We start from the raw sequence: 18284 nt of genomic DNA on the forward strand, positions 1-18284 counted from the left end.
ATATATATATATATACACACACACATATATATATATAAAACATACACAACATACATATCTACACAGTATATACACAGTATATATACACAGTATACACACCGTCTCCAGAACCAAGCACCCTGCCTACTGACCTTCCCCCCTCCCCCACTTAACAAATTATGAACGCTATTTAACAATTCAAGATGGCCACCAAAGCTGAAAGGAAAAAGTAAATACATTGCTATCAATAAGTTTCAGCTATAATAAACTGAAATCTGCTGTGGTGAAAGCTGAAAATTAAACCCAGCATGAACTAAAAGAAATAAAAAATCTTGCTCAGCAAAGCTAAAAGGAAAAACTGACTATAATTCAGCCCTTCTTTGACAAATTGAGCTTAAACTTCATATGGTGGTAGCTGAAACTGATCCCTAACACATACTATTTGGTAATTAAAAATCCAAGATGGCTGCCAGAGCTAAATAAGAAAAAGGTCTTTAACTCAGCCATTTTTACACCTATTGACTTGAAATTTAATATGGAAGCAGGAGAGGACAAAAGTAAATTAAAAATTCTAAATGTCCACCAGGTAGAAGTCCCTTTCAAAGTTTTTCCAGGAACTTTCCTAGTTTGTCCTGCAGTGATTCATTTGTTGCATTTGGACTTTAATATGATTTTTGAATTATTTAAGTTAGGGTCAAGCTGAATGATTCTTCTTGTTTCTTATTTTTAGAGCTCTAAAATGATTTTTGTTATAATTGGAGCTACAATATATAAGACAATGGAATTTAATTTTATTAAGTGAACAGAGAATATCTGTAGGTCTTATTTGTCAGACTTCCATTTATTGAGGTGGCTGTGATTATTTTAGGTAAAACTTATGTTGGATCTGTTATACAGAATCTATATTCAGCATCATGCGAGGAGCTGTTTCAGCTGGTGCACCTCATTCTGTTGGGGTCGATGCGCAGCATGTCTTTATCTTTCTTCCAGAAAAGCTGTGGAGGAGGGGAGGCGTCCACTTTACACTCTAACCTAACTGTGTCACCCTCAAGGGCTCTGGTGTTCAACATCTTCTGGATGAAGGTGGGAGGACGGAGAACTTCCTGAGCTGCATACAAAATAAAGAGTTTGTACACTTTAGTCAAATATTCCAAAACATTTTTGTCTTGTAACGGACAGATTTTTTACCTATTACATGAAGCCTCATGGTGAATCTGCTTTGCCCAGCTCGGTTTGTAGCCACACACTCATACACACCGGCATGATGCACTGTGATGATCTCGATGATGAATGAGTGCATTCCTTTCTCACACACCAACATCTTGTGGTAGTCGTCTGGGCGAATGGCCTTACCATCCAGATACCAAGAAATGTCTGGAGCTGGAAGACCACCAACCTGCAGCAACATTTATCTTATAGGACTCTGGTGACAGAATACTAGACACTCACAAAACACTTTGAACTCAAACTTAAAACAACTTATTTTTTTATTACTGATAAAAGAATGGGTTAATCACAAAGAGGAAAGATAAATTGACTTAATTTATGTCTTGATGCATGCTCAATAATCCAGGTAGATAAATCTAACAAGTCAGGTCCAACAATTTTCAGTGACTGAAAATTGTTGGATTGTATATCTGGATTATTGAGCATGGACTTTTTGGTTGAGTCAGTTCCTTTGAACAGATTCTTCTTTGTTGAACTGTTTTGTCTTTTATCCAAAATCTTCAGTCTAAGGAGCTGCAACAAACTCATCTTATAAGCAGGATCTTCTCATGGTGGATGCGCCAGTTTGCTGGTGACAGACAAAACTAGTTGTACATGTGCAAAAGGAGGACCATCAGCCTAACGACTGATCGTTAGTGCCCTGATGGTTGCATGCTAGTCACACATTGCGTAGTGCTCCAAGTCATTGAAGCTTAGTTCTGTTCCACATCTGTTTTGATTCCAAAGAGCTCGCTTCATTCCTGATAGTTCGTCTATGTGGGAAGTGGCCGGCTTCATTCGATTTGATTTATAGTAATTTGTGAACGATCAGTCAAATTTGACAGACTGGTCTTTTTCAGCATTTTGGGGAACTGTTCTGCAAAAGCGCCTTAAGGAATCTAATGTAAGGACTTCAGAAGAAATGCAAACACTGCGTGTGTGTCACCTTGAAGTCAATCCTACAGAATCGTCCCTCTTCAACTTTGAGGTCTGGGGGTATTTGAAGGAAGCGAGGAGCATAACATTTCTCCTGGATAGCGGATTCTTCACTGCTCTTCTCATCTGTCCCCAAGTGGTGGCTACCCCTGTAGGAAGAGATTATGTATTTATGATCTCACTTTGCTCTAGTTTAATAGACCGAGTTTTACAGTTCACTATCGAGTGTAAGTGCATGCATGCATGCACACACACAGCCATAATAATACAGATTTATGTTCCATTTCTGCCCTGTGATGAAATGAAGGCAAAAGTGTTAAGATGTCTGTTTCTTTAGGGTGGCACCAGGAGATGTAGAACAACTCAAGGGATTCAGAAAATTAGGGTTTAATATAAAAAAAAAGCAATCAGTATTTTTTCCTTTCTTTGAATTCTGAGAAAAAATATTGTCCTTCTACAGTAAAATATACTAAATACTAAGAACTAATTACTTGTATAGGGCTAATAAAGAATACAAATTCATTTTAAACCAGATGTGTGCACACAGTAAGAAGCCATTACCCTAAAAGTTAAATTATGTGGTGTTGGATTTAATATTTTATACCTTTTTATAATTCCTATCAAGCACTCAAATGTCATGTCATATAAAGTGTGTGTGTGTCTTTCTTCCAGGGTTGAACGATGTTTATAGAAAATGTTTGCTAATTCTAACTAGTTGACCTTTGAATATAATCTCATAAGAGCTAAGGATAATTTTACAAGTTCACATTTGATAGATTACAAACAATCAAATCAGGCCAGAGAGCAGACTGATTAACATAAATAAAGATAGAACACAGCTCTTTAAGTTAGACAATATAGTTTGACTAAGTAAAATCAAATTAAGAGTATAACCATGATCCAAATAAAAACACGAACATAAGTTAGATAATATAATTATTCCTAGAAATAAACAACTATTTCAAATCAGTGTTATCACTAAGGTATAATCACGTTAAACAAACAGTGTTAACAGTTTAAACGCAGACAAGGAAACTAAGATGATTCTGCCTTAAAAAACAGAATCACCAGGCCTTCAACAGATATTGAATTAACACCCAGGAGGTAGGTAATAATTAATGGTTATTAATTATTACGTATAAACAATTTAATATAGTATAATAGCAAGGTAAACTTTAAACAAAAGCTGATTTCGGTGAACCAAAACTTATCTGAAATATAGACGTTAACGTCCTTGAGGGGGCGGGCTAAGTCGTAACCATAGCGACAGAAGCTGAACCAATCAGGAAGCTAGCCTTCTCAAACGGGGATAAAAGGCCGGAAATGACGCACGCCCACCGAGCATTTTCCGGGAGGCGCACACGAGGTGGTTCGTTCTTAATGCTCCATTTATATGCATATATCTTATTAATGTAATTGTTTGTCTCTGAATATCTGTAACCCATGTTGTGTCAAATAAATCTTTTATACGAAGGGCGACGCCTCCGTCGTTTTGAACACGACGTGGTAATCTATCCACGACAGTGGCTTTTTACAAATGGGCAATTTCAGTCTATGCCATTGCAAAACTTGTTTCCTTGTATGCAATAACACTTTTACTGGTTTCAACAGCATCTTCACAAGGTATTTGGATTTTCTAACAAGGTTGAGTCAGGTCATCTGGATGGATCCCTCTTTACTGAAACATTTCATCTTTTATTCAAAATACTTCTTTAGGCTGAGGAGCTGCACACATACTGAGGTGTTTTCATACCTGACAGGTTCGATTGGGGACCAAAATTCAGAACATTTGTTTACATTTTCAGCTGGTGCGGTTCGCATTCACACTGCACTGAGTTAATTGAGCCAACCTGTTCCCCCCCTCGCCTATGGTGGCGCTGCAGCAAGAACTACTGAAGGAAACAACACAAAAACCTCTGAAGAAGACACTTCTTCTTCTGAATATTAAAACAAAAACGGAGTGGTGTCCAATTTTAGCAGTTTTAGGATTTCTGTTTTGTCATTTTTCAACAATGGACTCAACATGAGCTGAAGATGAGGCAGAAGACCATGAGCATGTTGTTTTTCACACAAGGCGGCTGACGGCTTCGTATCATGTAAGACAAATGAGTGTTTGTTTGTCCTGTGCTGTAGACCACTTCCTGCTTTTGGAGCTGTCTTCAGTCTGCTTGCATCCACAATGCCTTTGAACTGTGCTAGAGTTCACTTCAACCGAACTGAGACCTAGATATTTAGGCAGACCAGAGTTTGCTTATTTGGTCTGCGTCAGAGTTCAATTGCACATTCACCGGCACTTTTTATTTATTTTTAATCTTCACTGATAAAAAAAAACAAACGTATATTTTATACATAAAGTGTAAAAAAAAAATGTTTCCACCCCCCGTCCCTCCATCTCGGTCCTCCCGCCTGCCAGGGCTCGAATCTGGCCTTTGTGAGCAGGCGAGGCTGGGGCTCGGGGTTCGGCCTCGCGGTCTTCAACGGCTCGGCAGCTCATATGATCCTCTGAGGTGACACCACATGCTCGAATTTTATAGTCGGTCACCAAACACAAAATATATATGGACTTCAGAATTAAACACGGCATTGTCATTATTGTTTTTAAAATCTTAAAAATAGATCCAGCTGCTGCTCCGCATCCAGAAAAATTGCAAATGGCGGCTCAGTGAAACGTTTCTGAGATCCAGTGACTCCTCCCCCTGACCAATCAGAGTCCTGCATTCACGTTTGGTCCCGACTCAGCTCGGCTGAGCTCGCTCGGTCCCACCAGAGAAGCAGGGACGAAAAGAGGTCCTGAATCAGCCTCAAATCAGCTAAATATACTAGCTAAAGTGCTGGTGCAAAAGGGTTCTTTCTGTGGCGGGCTGAGCAGAGTTGGGGCTTATTAGGGGCGGTGCAAAAGGGGCAATAGACAAATGTTCGTTTAAAGTGGGCTAAACAGGGCTGGTGAATGCATCCTTATAAGCAGCACAATGATATATTGGATCAACCAGTTTGCTGGTAACAGCCAAAACTAGTTGTTCACATGCAAAAGGAGGATCATCAGCATAACGAACAATCATTAGTGCTCTCATGGCCACTTGCTATTCACAGAAGTCTGAGTGATGCTCGCAATAACACCATTGTAAAAAGGAAACAATTGGACATGAAAGCCTCTGCCCCGTTTAGCAATGGATGGGTTATCTTTACAAAGATGGCTTCCTTTACTTGTCTCTCAAAACAACGTTCCTCTCTCTTACTCTCCTAATCTCTCTCCTGCTTCGAGATCATATATATTCTTTTCCACCATTCATAAGATGTATTAAATTGACTATTTCTTCCTTGATAAACAAATTCTGCCCTTAGTGAGAGAATGTGACTATGAGGCCATGATTATTTCTGACCATGGTCCACTTATTATGAAACTGCTTATTTCGGTCACACAATCCTCCAAGCTTCCTTGGAGACTTAACCCCTTGCTCTTGTCTGAGGAGGACTATCTCAAGTTCCTTACTGTCATATCTCTGCTCTCTGTCAGCTCCTCTGTCATGCTGCACACTCAGTAATCACTCAACTCATGTCACCTGTCACCGCTCATTATCCCACAGCTCCACCACCTGGTCCAGTCAGTACTTAAGTTCACTCATTCCTCTCAGTCTGGGCCAGATTCTCTATCCTGTCTCATCAGCAGTAGACTTTCCAGCATTCCATTGATTGACTCATCACGTTCATGACCCTTGCCTTGACCACGACCACGCTTTTGCCTCAGCCCTCGTCTGCTTTTGCTCATCTGATCAGGTACCGACTCATGCTCTTGTTTTTTGACTCTCTTTTGGATCACGTACTGGATACTTCTGCTGAACAACTGACTTCACGGTATGAACTCTGCTTTTCCCTTCTGACTGTTTTTTGGATCACGGATTAAAGGTCAAGCTCATTCTGTATCACGGACTTATCCTTATCCCTGAATCTGATTCCCACAGATTCATTTCCCCAATTAGTCTCTTTCCCCCTGCATCTACTAACCTTTATCTTTTAGTTGCAAGCCTGTTGGACTCCGTTCCAGTGGACCTTAACATCAGTTCTACTTCTACTGGCAGCCCGCCACTTCAACACTACCCAATCACGAACTACCAATCAGAAGATCGGAACCGGCCCAGAACCGGACCTACTCCAGGGTTTTACTTTATTTCACAATAAACCTTTTAACCCTCTCAGTGGTTGTTGTTGTTGTTTGCGATCCGGCCTCTGGTTCATGACACTTACATCTGAAATTGAAATATTTCTTAATGTTAATCAAACTTCTAGGATGCCACTCTGTACTGTCTGGGAGGCATTAAAGGCGTACCTGAGGGTTCAAATAACTTCCTATTGTGCACATAAAAAGAAGAAAAGCTAGGTACGGTTAAGACTGATGAGGTTTTACATTTGGACAGAGAATACAGCCACTCCCCTTCACAAGATTTAGTGAAAAAAACATTTGTTTCTTCAAACTGAATTTAATACTTTGTCTACTCTACAGGCACAATACTGAATATCTACAGTAAATACATGGTTACTATGAACATGGCAGTGGTGTAGTCTACATTTTTGTAGTGGCATACCACGGTAAAGTTATCTTTACGTTGGACACCATTGAAGCCACGGTGAGTGAATGCCTAACGTCCAACGTAAAACTAACTTACTGCGGTCGATCCGTATACTGTGCTTAGAAACCAAAGTACACCGGTTAGTACAATGTAACTGTCAATTTATTTTGATTTTTAAGCATATTGAACATTTCCAAATTTCTCTGATGCTTATATTTGAATAAATGAACAACAAACTTTGAACAACAGTTGGCTTTATATTAAAAATGTTGTAGAATTTACAAAACAGTGTCAAAGCAAAACATGTTCAAACATTAAGTAGTACGTACAGAAGTATTAATTATTCAATAATTTGCTGGATCAGTTAATGTAATAAACAAGCGCTGCATGCAGATAGATTGTTACAGAAGCATTTAGCTGCTGTTTAACATATCATTGACACATGTCTAATGATATGTCATGTATCAGTGGGCACTTTTAAGTGGGCATACTAAAATTCTTAAGCTTTTCTAGTGGGTATACTCCGTATGCCTGAGTATCACGTAGACTACACCGCTGGAACACGGTGAAAAGGCTGGGGGTTTACTCGCACATCAGCTACGGCGACATTCAGTCAAACACACTATTCCAACAATAAATAACGACCAAGGTACTGAGTGTCGCAATAATGCTGGAATTAATACAAGTTTTAGTAAATTCTCCCAATTACTGTAAACGTCTGAGTCATCAGCTAACTTATTCTAATAAGAGGATAAGAGGATTTTTTTAAGGACGTTAAAACTTCCTTCAGTGGGTCTTGATCTGGCCAGAGATTTGGAGAAAGTGTTCTCTGTAGTGGAGATATATTCTGTGATCAATGATATGCAAAACGGGAAGTCCCCCATACCAGATGGCTTTCCAACTGAATTTTTAAATAAATTTTCCGATTTGCTCTTGCCTTTATTAATGACTGTGTTTGAAGAGTCATTTGCTACACAAATATTGTCATTGTGCATGTGTCAAGTTGCAATTTCATTGTTAACGAAGAAGGATAAAGATCCTTTAAACTGTGGATCATATCGACCTATCTCACTTAGCACTGATGCAAAAAGGTCATTGCAAAGGTCCTGGCAAGCCGACTTGAACAGGTGGTTCCCACAATTGTCCAAACTGATCAGATAGGGTTTGTAGAAAATAGTCAGGCTTTCTTCAACATTATCCGGAAGGCTTCATCAGTCAAGGAAACACACAACACAAAATTGATTCTTCTACCTAACAGCTTACTCCAAAGTGGAACATTTGATGAAGGCTTCCGGATAGAAGGAGAAACGTTTCAGCACAAAAAAAAAAAATATATATATATATAGAAACTGTCCAGATGACCTGACAGAAAAATGTTGGATCTGGCTATAAGGTTATCCATCCATCCATCCATCCATCCATTTTCTTCTGCTTATCCGGGGTCAGGTCGCGGGGGTAGCAGCCTAAAAAGGGAGGCCCAGACTTCCCTCTCCCCAGCCACTTGGGCCAGCTCTTCCGGGGGAATCCCGAGGCGTTCCCAGGCTAGCCGAGAAACATAGTCCCTCCAGCGTGTCCTGGGTCTTCCTCTGGGCCTCCTTCCAGAACACCTCACCAGGGAGGCGTCCAGGAGGCATCCTAAACAGATGCCCAAGCCACCTCAACTGGCTCCTCTCGACGTGGAGAAGCAGCGGCTCTACTCTGAGTCCCTCCCAGATGATCGAGCTTCTCACCCTATCTCTAAGGGAGAGCCCAGACACCCTGCGGAGAAAACTCATTTCGGCCGCTTGTATCCGAGATCTCATTCTTTCGGTCACAACCCAAAGCTCGTAACCATAGATGAGGGTAGGACCTCCTCCCTGACCCAGAGAGGGCACTCTACCCTTTTCCGGCTCAAGACCATGGCCTCGGATTTGGAGGAACTGATCTATAAGGTTAATTTTGAGAAAAATGAGCTGTTGCTGTGACCTCTAAAGAAAAGGAAATTTTAGGTACTCTTCCATTTAAAATTAGTTAAAAAAATTTAAATACTTTGGTGTTTGGATAACACAAGAATATAAGAACCTCTATAAGCCTAATTATCTACCTCACATGTCGAACCTTAAGAAAGACATTGCTAGATGGCAAACCGTATCTTACACCCTGGGGAATAGAATAAATTCTGTCAAAGTGAATATTCTACCCAAATCTTTGCACTTGTTTCAAAGTCTGCCAATTTTTCTTACAAAATCATTCTTTTCCAACCTGAAAAGCCAGCTATTGACATTTATTTGGAATAAAAAGCACCTAAAGATTGCCAAGATCTTGTATCTAACCCGTTGTCCTGAAGGCATGTCACTTTATAATTTCATGCACCATTACTGGGCAGCTAATATCAGAGTTCTATTATTCTGGTTAAGAATGGATACTCCTGCTCCCAACAGGGCGGCTTTGGAGAGGGCCTCAATGAGATGCAGTTCCTCCTCTGCATTACTTTGCTCTCAGTTGCCTTTTTTAAACAGCCATTTTCAACTTACACTTCTAACCCAATTATGATCTGGACAGTCAAGATCTGGAATCAGTTCAGGAGGACATTTAATTCTACAGAGTTACTGTTTGTGGCATCAGTGTCAAATAATCATGTTTACTCCCTCAGTAGCGGCTACAGCTTTTGATGTCTGGGACTTGGATGCAGTACATTCAATATATGATCTCTATGTTTGCCTCTTTTGAGCAACTGATATAGACATTTTATATCCACAAGTCACATTTCTTCAGATAACTGCAACTTGGGCATTTTGTGCGGTCTAACTCTGATTGTTTTCCTTTGTACCCATCTAAACATTTTGTGGTTAAGACTTTGGAGCGCAGGTCTGAAACTAAGGGGGCCCTCAGAAAGATTTATATATTGCTCAGTTCTCAGGTCTCACCATGAGACCAGTTTAGACTGTCTTAAACTGAAATGAGAAATGGACTTGGAGGGATCCATATCATACACAGTCTGGTGAAAGATAATTAATTTATCAATAATAAATTAATAAATTAATTATTTATCAATTCATTTATTCATCCTCAATCTGTCTGAGATATTGTGTAATTCAATTCAGGGTGGTGCACTGGCTGCATTGGTCCAAAGACAAGCTATCCAAGATTAAAACTGACCTGGATCCTACATGTTACTACTGTGAACAAACTCCAGCTACACTCTTACATGCATTCTGGACTTGTCCAAAGCTGTAATCCTATTGGCAATCTATTTTTGATACTTTCTCTGTGACAATTGGAAAAACTGTGTACCATTAATTTCACTGTTTGGTGTGTTCCTTCATTAAGTATGAAAGATTGCTTTTGGCTCTCTTCTAGCGAGAAGACTTATTTTATGCAGATGGAAAGGATTCACATCCCCCGGCATATGAACACTGGATAAGAGAAGTCATGTATCATGTTCATCTGGAAAAGATCAGATATACTTTGAAATGTTCTGTTAAGAGATTTTCAGACACTTGGCAGCCATTTTTGTTGTATGTTGAAAACATGTCAGTGCCTGTTCTGGAGTGGGAGCGGATTGTGTTGTATGTTTTTAATTTATCTTTTGTGTGTGCGTTCTAAAAAAAAGAAGAAAAAAAACTAAAAAGACTTTGATTTAAAAAATGCAAATACTGGTCTGTATGGGTGGGTTTGCGGTACACATCAGTTTCCAAATGTTGTCCATTAAAGACTGAGACTTCACAATCCAAGAAAGCCAACCAGCCATCTTTGACATCTTCTTGTGTGATTTTTTGTACATTTATCCAAAGAGTTGATTTAATTTCCTAAATTTTATTTTAATCCAGGTGTCATCAACATATCTGAAACAATGATTCTGTGGTATCCCTGAAAGGACAATAAAGCTTTCTTTTCTACCTCCTCCATGTACAGGTTTGCAACAATAGGATAAACTGGGGACACCATAATACATCCATGTTTCTGCCTATAAGACTGCCGCCCATACATGAAGTAGGTTGACTGTAGGCACAGTTTTAAGAATTAGCATAGTTGCTCAAAATGCACGATGACAAAGACTAGCTCATCCCAAATATCCAGTCCTCTGGCGCAAACAGTAATATTAGGTATGCTGTTAAGTGCCAGGAGGTCTGTGATCAGTTATATATTGAGGAAACAAAGCAGCCACTGGCCCAAAAGGATGGCCCAGCACAAGAAAGTAGGACTTTGTGGGCTAAACCTATTTGCAAGCTAGCAGTCACTCTTTCAGAGATGAAGATGTTCACATCCTTGATAGAGAGGAACATTGGTTTGAGAGAGGTGTAAAGGGCCTGGCATACTCCATCCAAAGTGCCAAAATCGTCTCTCATGGTCGTAGCTGCGAGAACAAAATTGCGTCATTTTGTTCTCAGAGCAGCTTCGCTCACCCCCTCTTGACACAAGGCATAGACTAAACTTTTTCTCACAGGCATATGTGCCAAGTATTGTGTGATTGGTCAGAAGTTTGCAGGTGTGTCTGTCAATGCAGAATTGCGCTCCGACATTGAGCTGTTTGACTTTTCAAACACACAAAATTAGACAAATGGCCAAAATCTCCTGGATGGAGATGTGCAGAAATTGTGAATGGAGGTTTGTCTGATTAAAAGTGTGGTGCTTTCTTCATGATAGATTTATGGCCACACAGCAGTTGCAGGAACATAGTGAAGACACTGGTGGGAAGAAACCAGCATGGTGACATATACTGCATAGGGGAAAGGTTCCCAGGAGTTCTGTATCTGTATCTTATGGACTATCATATGTGTCTGTGTAAATGAACATCTCACAACCATGTGACCACATATCAACCATCCAGCATCAGATGGAGTATGCTTGGTCCTTATAGGAGGCCATGTTTGCTAAGAGAACCAGCCCGTCGTTAAACAGAGGCTTCCCTGTCCAACTGTCTCCCTCTTACAATGCTGTTATTGCAAGTGTCACTCAGTCCTCTGTGAATAGCAAGTGGCCATCAGGGCACTACCAATGAGTTGTTAGGATGATGGTGCTCTTTTGCATGTGAACCAGCAAACTGGCTGATCCACTATGCAAAGGTGCTACTAAGACAGTTTGCTTCCAGATCTTCTGACTGAAGATGTCTTTTGAATAGAAGATGAAACGTTTCAACAAAAAGGAATCCGTCCAGAGGAACTGACTCAACCTTAGAAAATTATTTAAAGAAAATTTTCCATTATTTAGGCATTTAATACATAGAAATAAATACGTGAATTCTACCTGATCCAAAACAGAAAATATTTGGTCTGATTTATTTTCAGACAGTGAGAAAAAAAAACTTGCCTTTTTATACAGTATCTGTAAATATCTCGGTTTCAATTGTATGTCTTATGAGTAATATATTGTAATTATTCTGTATATGCCAATAACTTTTAATTTACTGCTATTCGTGCAGCTTTCAAAGCATTCGTTTAGGTTGAGCATAGTTTGCTATGACTTTTGATAGCAGTACATTCTAAAAAAAAAGTTAAATCTGGTCCTCTGGACATTCAAAAATACAAAACAAAGCAAAACAAACATTTTGTTTTTTTGAATGTCCAGAGGACCAGATTGAACTTTTTTAGATTTTTCTACCTGGATTATTGAGCATGCATCAGGATAGCGGTACATTGTATAGTGTAGACAAATTTCATCCATCCATTATTTTTAACTGCTTATTTTCTTTTGGGTCGCGAGGGTCACTGGTGTCCATGTCCAGCCATCACTGTGCGAGAGGTGGGGTACACCCTGGGCAGGTCTCCAGTCCATCACAGAGCCACATAGAGATGAATGAGACAAAAATCCATTCACTCTCTCACTCACAACTAGGGACAATTTAGAGTTACCAGTCCCGGCCGGGATTTGAACCGGGATGACCTTCTCGCTGAGAGGCAGCTGCTCTACCAACTGTGCCACCGTGCTGATGTAGACAAATTTTCTCTAAAACAATTAGAACAAAAGATTTAAACATATACTACAGGTTTTTTTTTAATAAATCCCAGCTATTTTTCGACCTCTGTAAATCATAATAGATCCATCAAAGTTTTAACGGGTCAGCGAATAACTTTATAGGACTGAACTGGCTTTTATTTGTAATTTTTCACAATTAAATATTTAACCGAGTGTGGTATCACAAACTAATTTTTGAGCGTTCTGAAATTCCATCCATTCATTATCTTCCGCTTGTTCTGGAGTTGGTTTGCGGGCATCAGCTTGAGCAGGGAGGACCAGATATATTTTTCCAAGGCCACCTCTTCCAGCTCTTTAGGAAGGATTCCAATGTGTTCCCAGTTCAGCCAAGAGATTTATGTCCCATATGCATTGTAAGGCCTGGCCTGGACTGGTCTGACCCAGCTTCTACACTGGGTTTTGAGTGTTGGCACAGAGCAGTCTGGCCCATTTCCAACTCAATTTTCAGAACCCAGAGACTTTGGGATCCGTTTGAGCTGGGCTGATGCTGCAGATTTGACCTCAGTGGTCTGCAGGTCATTAATTGTTCCGCTTTCCTAGGGGTCATGTCACAGATGAGTGACATTCCAGTGACTGCTCCCTATGCTCATTTCTGTCAGCTACTTGCTTCTGCCCGGTTGTGTGATAAAGACAGCTCCTATTTGTCTTTAGAAACAATGTCAACACAAAAAATAGCACCAATGCCCTGGACAAATGACAAAGTGCAGTTATCGTTGAGTTGAGTTTTGCACAGTCTTGTTTTGACAATCCCGCCTAAATCGAGGCAGCACTTTGATTAAAGCAAATAAAACCAGAGCCAGGAAAGACTGGGGATGGGCCGACTGTGGCCAGATTCAAGGTCAAGTCAAGGTCAAGTTTTTTTAGTGGGGTAAATCATCAAGTGTAAACATATCATAAGTGGGATGGACTGTTTCAAGTGTTGCTGACCACACCCACTGAAAAAAACCCACCTGGATACATCTACAGTGCCTTGCGAAAGTATTCGGCCCTCTTGAACTTTTCAACCTTTTGCCACATTTCAGGCTTCAAACATAAAGATATAAAATAAATTTTTTTGTCAAGAATCAACAACAAGTGGGACACGATCAAGAAGTGGAATGAAATTTATTGGATGTGTCAAACTTTTTTAACAAATAAAAAACTGAAAAGTGGGGCGTGCAATATTATTCGGCCCCTTTACTTTCAGTGCAGCAAACTCACTCCAGAAGTTCAGTGAGGATCTATGAATGATCCAATGTTGTCCCAAATGACTGATGATGATAAATAGAATCCACCTGTGTGTAATCAAGTCTCCGTATAAATGCACCTGCTCTGTGATAATCTCAGGGTTCTGTTCAAAGTGCAGAGAGCATCATGAAGACCAAGGAACACACCAGGCAGGTCCGAGATACTGTTGTGGAGAAGTTTAAAGCCGGATTTGGAACCGAAAAGATTTCCCAAGCTTTAAACATCCCAAGGAGCACTGTGCAAGCAATCATATTGAAATGGAAGGAGTATCAGACCACTGCAAATCTACCAAGACCCGGCCATCCCTCTAAACTTTCATCTCGAACAAGGAGAAGACTGATCAGAGATGCAGCCAAGAGGCCCATGATCACTCTGGATGAACTGCAGAGATCTACAGCTGAGGTGGGAGAGTCTGTCCATAGGACAACAATCAGCCGTACACTGCACAAATCTGGCCTTTATGGAAGAGTGGCGAGAAAAAAGCCATTTCTCAAAGATATCCATAAAAAGTGTTGTTTAAAGTTTGCACAAGCACCTGGGAGACACCAAACATGTGGAAGAAGGTGCTCTGGTCACATGAAACCAAAATCAAACTGTTTGGCCACAATGCAAAACGATATGTTTGGCGTAAAAGCAACACAGCTCATCACCCTGAACACAACATCCCCAATGTCAAACATGGTGGTGGCAGCATCATGGTTTGGGTCTGCTTTTCGTCAGCAGGGACAGGGAAGATGGTCAGTATTGATGGGAAGATGGATGGGGCCAAATACAGGACCATTCTGGAAGAAAACCTGTTTGAGTCTGCAAGAGACCTGAGACTGGGACGGAGATTTATCTTCCAACAAGACAATGATCCAAAACATAAAGACAAATCTACGATGGAATGGTTCACAAATAAACGTATCCAGGTGTTGGAATGGCCAAGTCAAAGTCCAGACCTGAATCCAATCGAGAATCTGTGGAAAGAGCTGAAGACTGCTGTTCACAAACGCTCTCCATCCAACCTCACTGAGCTCGAGCTGTTTTGCAAAGAAAGAATGGGCAGAATTTCAGTCTCTCATGTGTAAAACTGATAGAGACAAACCCCAAGAGACTTGCAGCTGGAACTGCAGCAAAAGGCGGCGCTACAAAGTATTAACGCAAGGGGGCCGAATAATATTGCACGCCCCACTTTTCAGTTTTTTATTTGTTAAAAAAGTTTGACACATCCAATAAATTTCATTCCACTTCACGATTGTGTCCCACTTGTTGTTGATTCTTCACAAAAAATTTTTTTTATATATCTTTATGTTTGAAGCCTGAAATGTGGCAAAAGTTTGAAAAGTTCAAGGGGGCCAAATACTTTTGCAAGGCACTGTATCCTCTTGCTTCAAGAGGTAACTAACACATTGACGTCACTGACTCACAGGTTAAAACCCGACTACGAAGGAGAATTTCACACATACAGCGTGATCCGTTTCCACACTGGTGAAGGAACCAACAACGCATCAATCAGCGTGACATCATCATCAAAATAAAAATAAAGGAAAATAAAAGAGGATGAATAAGAGAGCCTTGCAACATGAGTGCCACTTGGATGATGACAAGACTACTATGGGGTAGTAGTACAGTGCCTTTTATTATGTTTTACTTTAATTTTATTGTGTTTATGCTTTTTAAGTGGTCCACAATAACCTGAGAAGTTGTTTTATTTTACCTTTACTTTTGAAACAGATTGGGCTACATCTAGGAAAATAAATTAAAATGCAACTACCCTGTAAATATTGCCTTTCAATATCTAGTTTCAGACACCAGAATGTAAACAGATTTGATATGCAATAGTTTGGTTTCACTTACCAGAGGAAATGAAAATATTTTTAATATTTGGGGTATAAATGACTCCTTAAAGGGTTTATCAGTTCTTCAAAATTCATAAGGGTTGAACCATCTAGCAAAAAGGTATTCTAATTGGTTAACCTAAATTTAAGAGAGAAAAGTCAAATAAGTTATTATTTTATTTAGACTTAAGATGATGATTTAAGGTTTTACATAATGACTTACAGTTCACTGGTTGATAAAATAATAACATAATGGAAAATAACAAATGACTAGAGAAATTGCATTTCCAGCAGAAGTGCAGCGTGAGTGTGATTGCTGAATTATTTTGCTGGAAGCTGCTGAAAATAAACCTAGAGGTTATTTAAAACACACCAATAGCTGGAAAAAATTGACAAGTGAAGTAGAGGGAAGCACAAAATAAGATTGGTCATGACACACAATTGACTGATTGATAGATGAGCCGCAAGATTGGCATGGAATTTTTATTTAAAATAAATTATTTTAAATTATTTAGCACCTGCTGCACATTTGTGCAGCCCACACTGCAGGATAAACTTCCTGTTGCAGCTGATCAGCTGTTCACTGTGCAGAGCAGAGAAGTGGGCGTGGCCAATAGTGCTTTCAGGTGGCAAAGAGCAGAGGAGGCAGGGAACTGAAATCATGACACTCTGTGCTCTGTTACAGCGTTTAGAGTTTAGAAACATTGTTTAGAATATTGCAAGAATGTAGGAAGAGTTTAAAACACCTCTCTCTCTCTCTCTCTCTCTCTCTCTCACTCTCACTCTCTCTCTCTCTCAAACTACTACTTACTACTATTCCTACTTCGCGGTTTTCCACTTATCACAGGTCTTCAGGGTACGGATGCCCCGCAATAAATGAGGGACTACTGTATTGCATTATTAATAATAAAATGAGGGCTAATGCATTAACTTTATTTTTCCTTAAGGTATGGATAAATTGTCATTATTGTGTGTGCTGAAGAATTTGTTTTCTTAAATTGATTCATATAATTCATTTTGTTTCCAGATAGAGGTATCTTCTACATCGATAATTACCTTGTTGGATGGAGTATGGACAGAGGGACGGACTGTTGCGAGTTTTAACTGCAAACAGGAAGTTGTCTCTACAATTGCTGCCTCACAGAAAACCGAGGCCCCAACCAGGAATGAGACTATGTCCAAATGGAGATCTGCCACCACCAGAACCAGATGGAGAAAAATGGAGGCTCTGATGTTTATACTTTGCCATTAAAGATACAGTCTCCTGGTTTCTAAACTCACAAAAAGGGGGTAGCACTAAGACATTGATGTTGGTTTAAATGGAGGGGTATAATACTTATGTTTTATTTATTTATTGTTGTTTTTATTATTTCTTAATACTCAGAAAAGCTTTCAGGAAGAAAGAGAATTCCGTCTGAGGGAGCTAAAGAGTTTACTTGTACGCTTTGTGTTTTGATTTGTTTTTGTTGCCTTTTTCCTCTCTTCGTGTTTTACTTAGATCATTTTTGTTTGTTTTATGCATTTATGATTTCTTTTTAATTGACCCCACTGTCCCTGAGGGATGCTAAGTAAGTAGGGTTGTCATCAAAGGGTGTTGAGACGATGTGGTGTTGTCCTCTTCAATGAACTGTTTTCGCCCCAAGGTTTTTTTTTCCTCGCCACATGCATAGAGCATCCCTACATGCAAGGTTGATATTGATAATGTAATAAACACCCATAAACAGGGGGCTACGTTAGGGAACTTTGGACAAGGTTTTATAGATGTTTCACCTACTGAGAATAACTGCCCATGAACCATGTGTTTGAGTTAGCAGAGAGTTATCTGCTCTCTCAGAGAGCTGAATGAGGAGCTGATTTGATTCTGCATGTACAGCTGGCAGTCCAAGGACACCAGTCTGTCTGTGAGCAGTGAGAGCTGATAAGCTTACAAAAACAATTCTCACGCGCTGCCTGTGACAGATTCTCATGACTGGGCTCCATGCATGTAAACGTCTGTACATCTGTGTAACCTGTAGTGGAAATCTGCCGTTTCAAGTAAAACCGGTTAAAACTCTTCTCCTGTCATCATGGCTTCTTTGAGTAAGTTAGATGAACAGAAGATATTTTTAAACAAAAACTTCTCTAGGGAAGCATATGCAGGCATCCTAAGGAGATGCCTGAATCACCTCATCCGGCTCCTCTTAATGTGGAGGAGCATCAACTATATTCCAAGTATCTGCCAGTCAACTGAACTTTTCACCCTCTCTCTAAGGCTGCCTTCTCAATAACAAGCAGCGGGCTGCATCTTTGCTGCCTACTCAAGTGTCTGCAGTCACTTATTCTGAGTAACAATTTTTTTTTGTTTGGTGTCAACACTCAGGCAAGTGACAGTCACATGACCGATTTTAGTCGCTCTAGTGGGAAAGGCACAGCCTCTCAGAGACTATGTTTTACTTTCTTCCAAAAGTACAGACTTCAATCTACACACCCGTTTTTAAATTGTGTTGATGAGCCAAGTAATAACAGTTATGATAAAGGATCCACACCACATATTTTTCAGAAAATCAGTCATGTCTGAAGCATGTTAGAGCAGAGGCTGCAACAAAGACGGGCAGTC

At 40.0% G+C, this 18284-nt stretch overlaps 1 protein-coding gene across 1 annotated transcript in view; it reads right to left on the reverse strand.

Annotated features, from left to right (window-relative positions):
• The window catches only part of myot (myotilin), a gene marked incomplete at its 5' end in the record, with an annotated part of 91112 nt that overhangs the window by 56898 nt on the left and 15930 nt on the right, over positions 1-18284 (reverse strand). Inside the window, 3 exon segments of the mRNA XM_037675403.1 lie at positions 922-1087; positions 1168-1375; positions 2132-2270. Of these exon segments, the coding sequence (XP_037531331.1) occupies positions 922-1087; positions 1168-1375; positions 2132-2270 (513 nt within the window).

Source organism: Nematolebias whitei, chromosome 4 (assembly GCF_014905685.2).
Source record: "Nematolebias whitei isolate Nwh7 chromosome 4, NemWhi1, whole genome shotgun sequence".
NCBI classification, from domain to species: domain Eukaryota; kingdom Metazoa; phylum Chordata; class Actinopteri; order Cyprinodontiformes; family Rivulidae; genus Nematolebias; species Nematolebias whitei.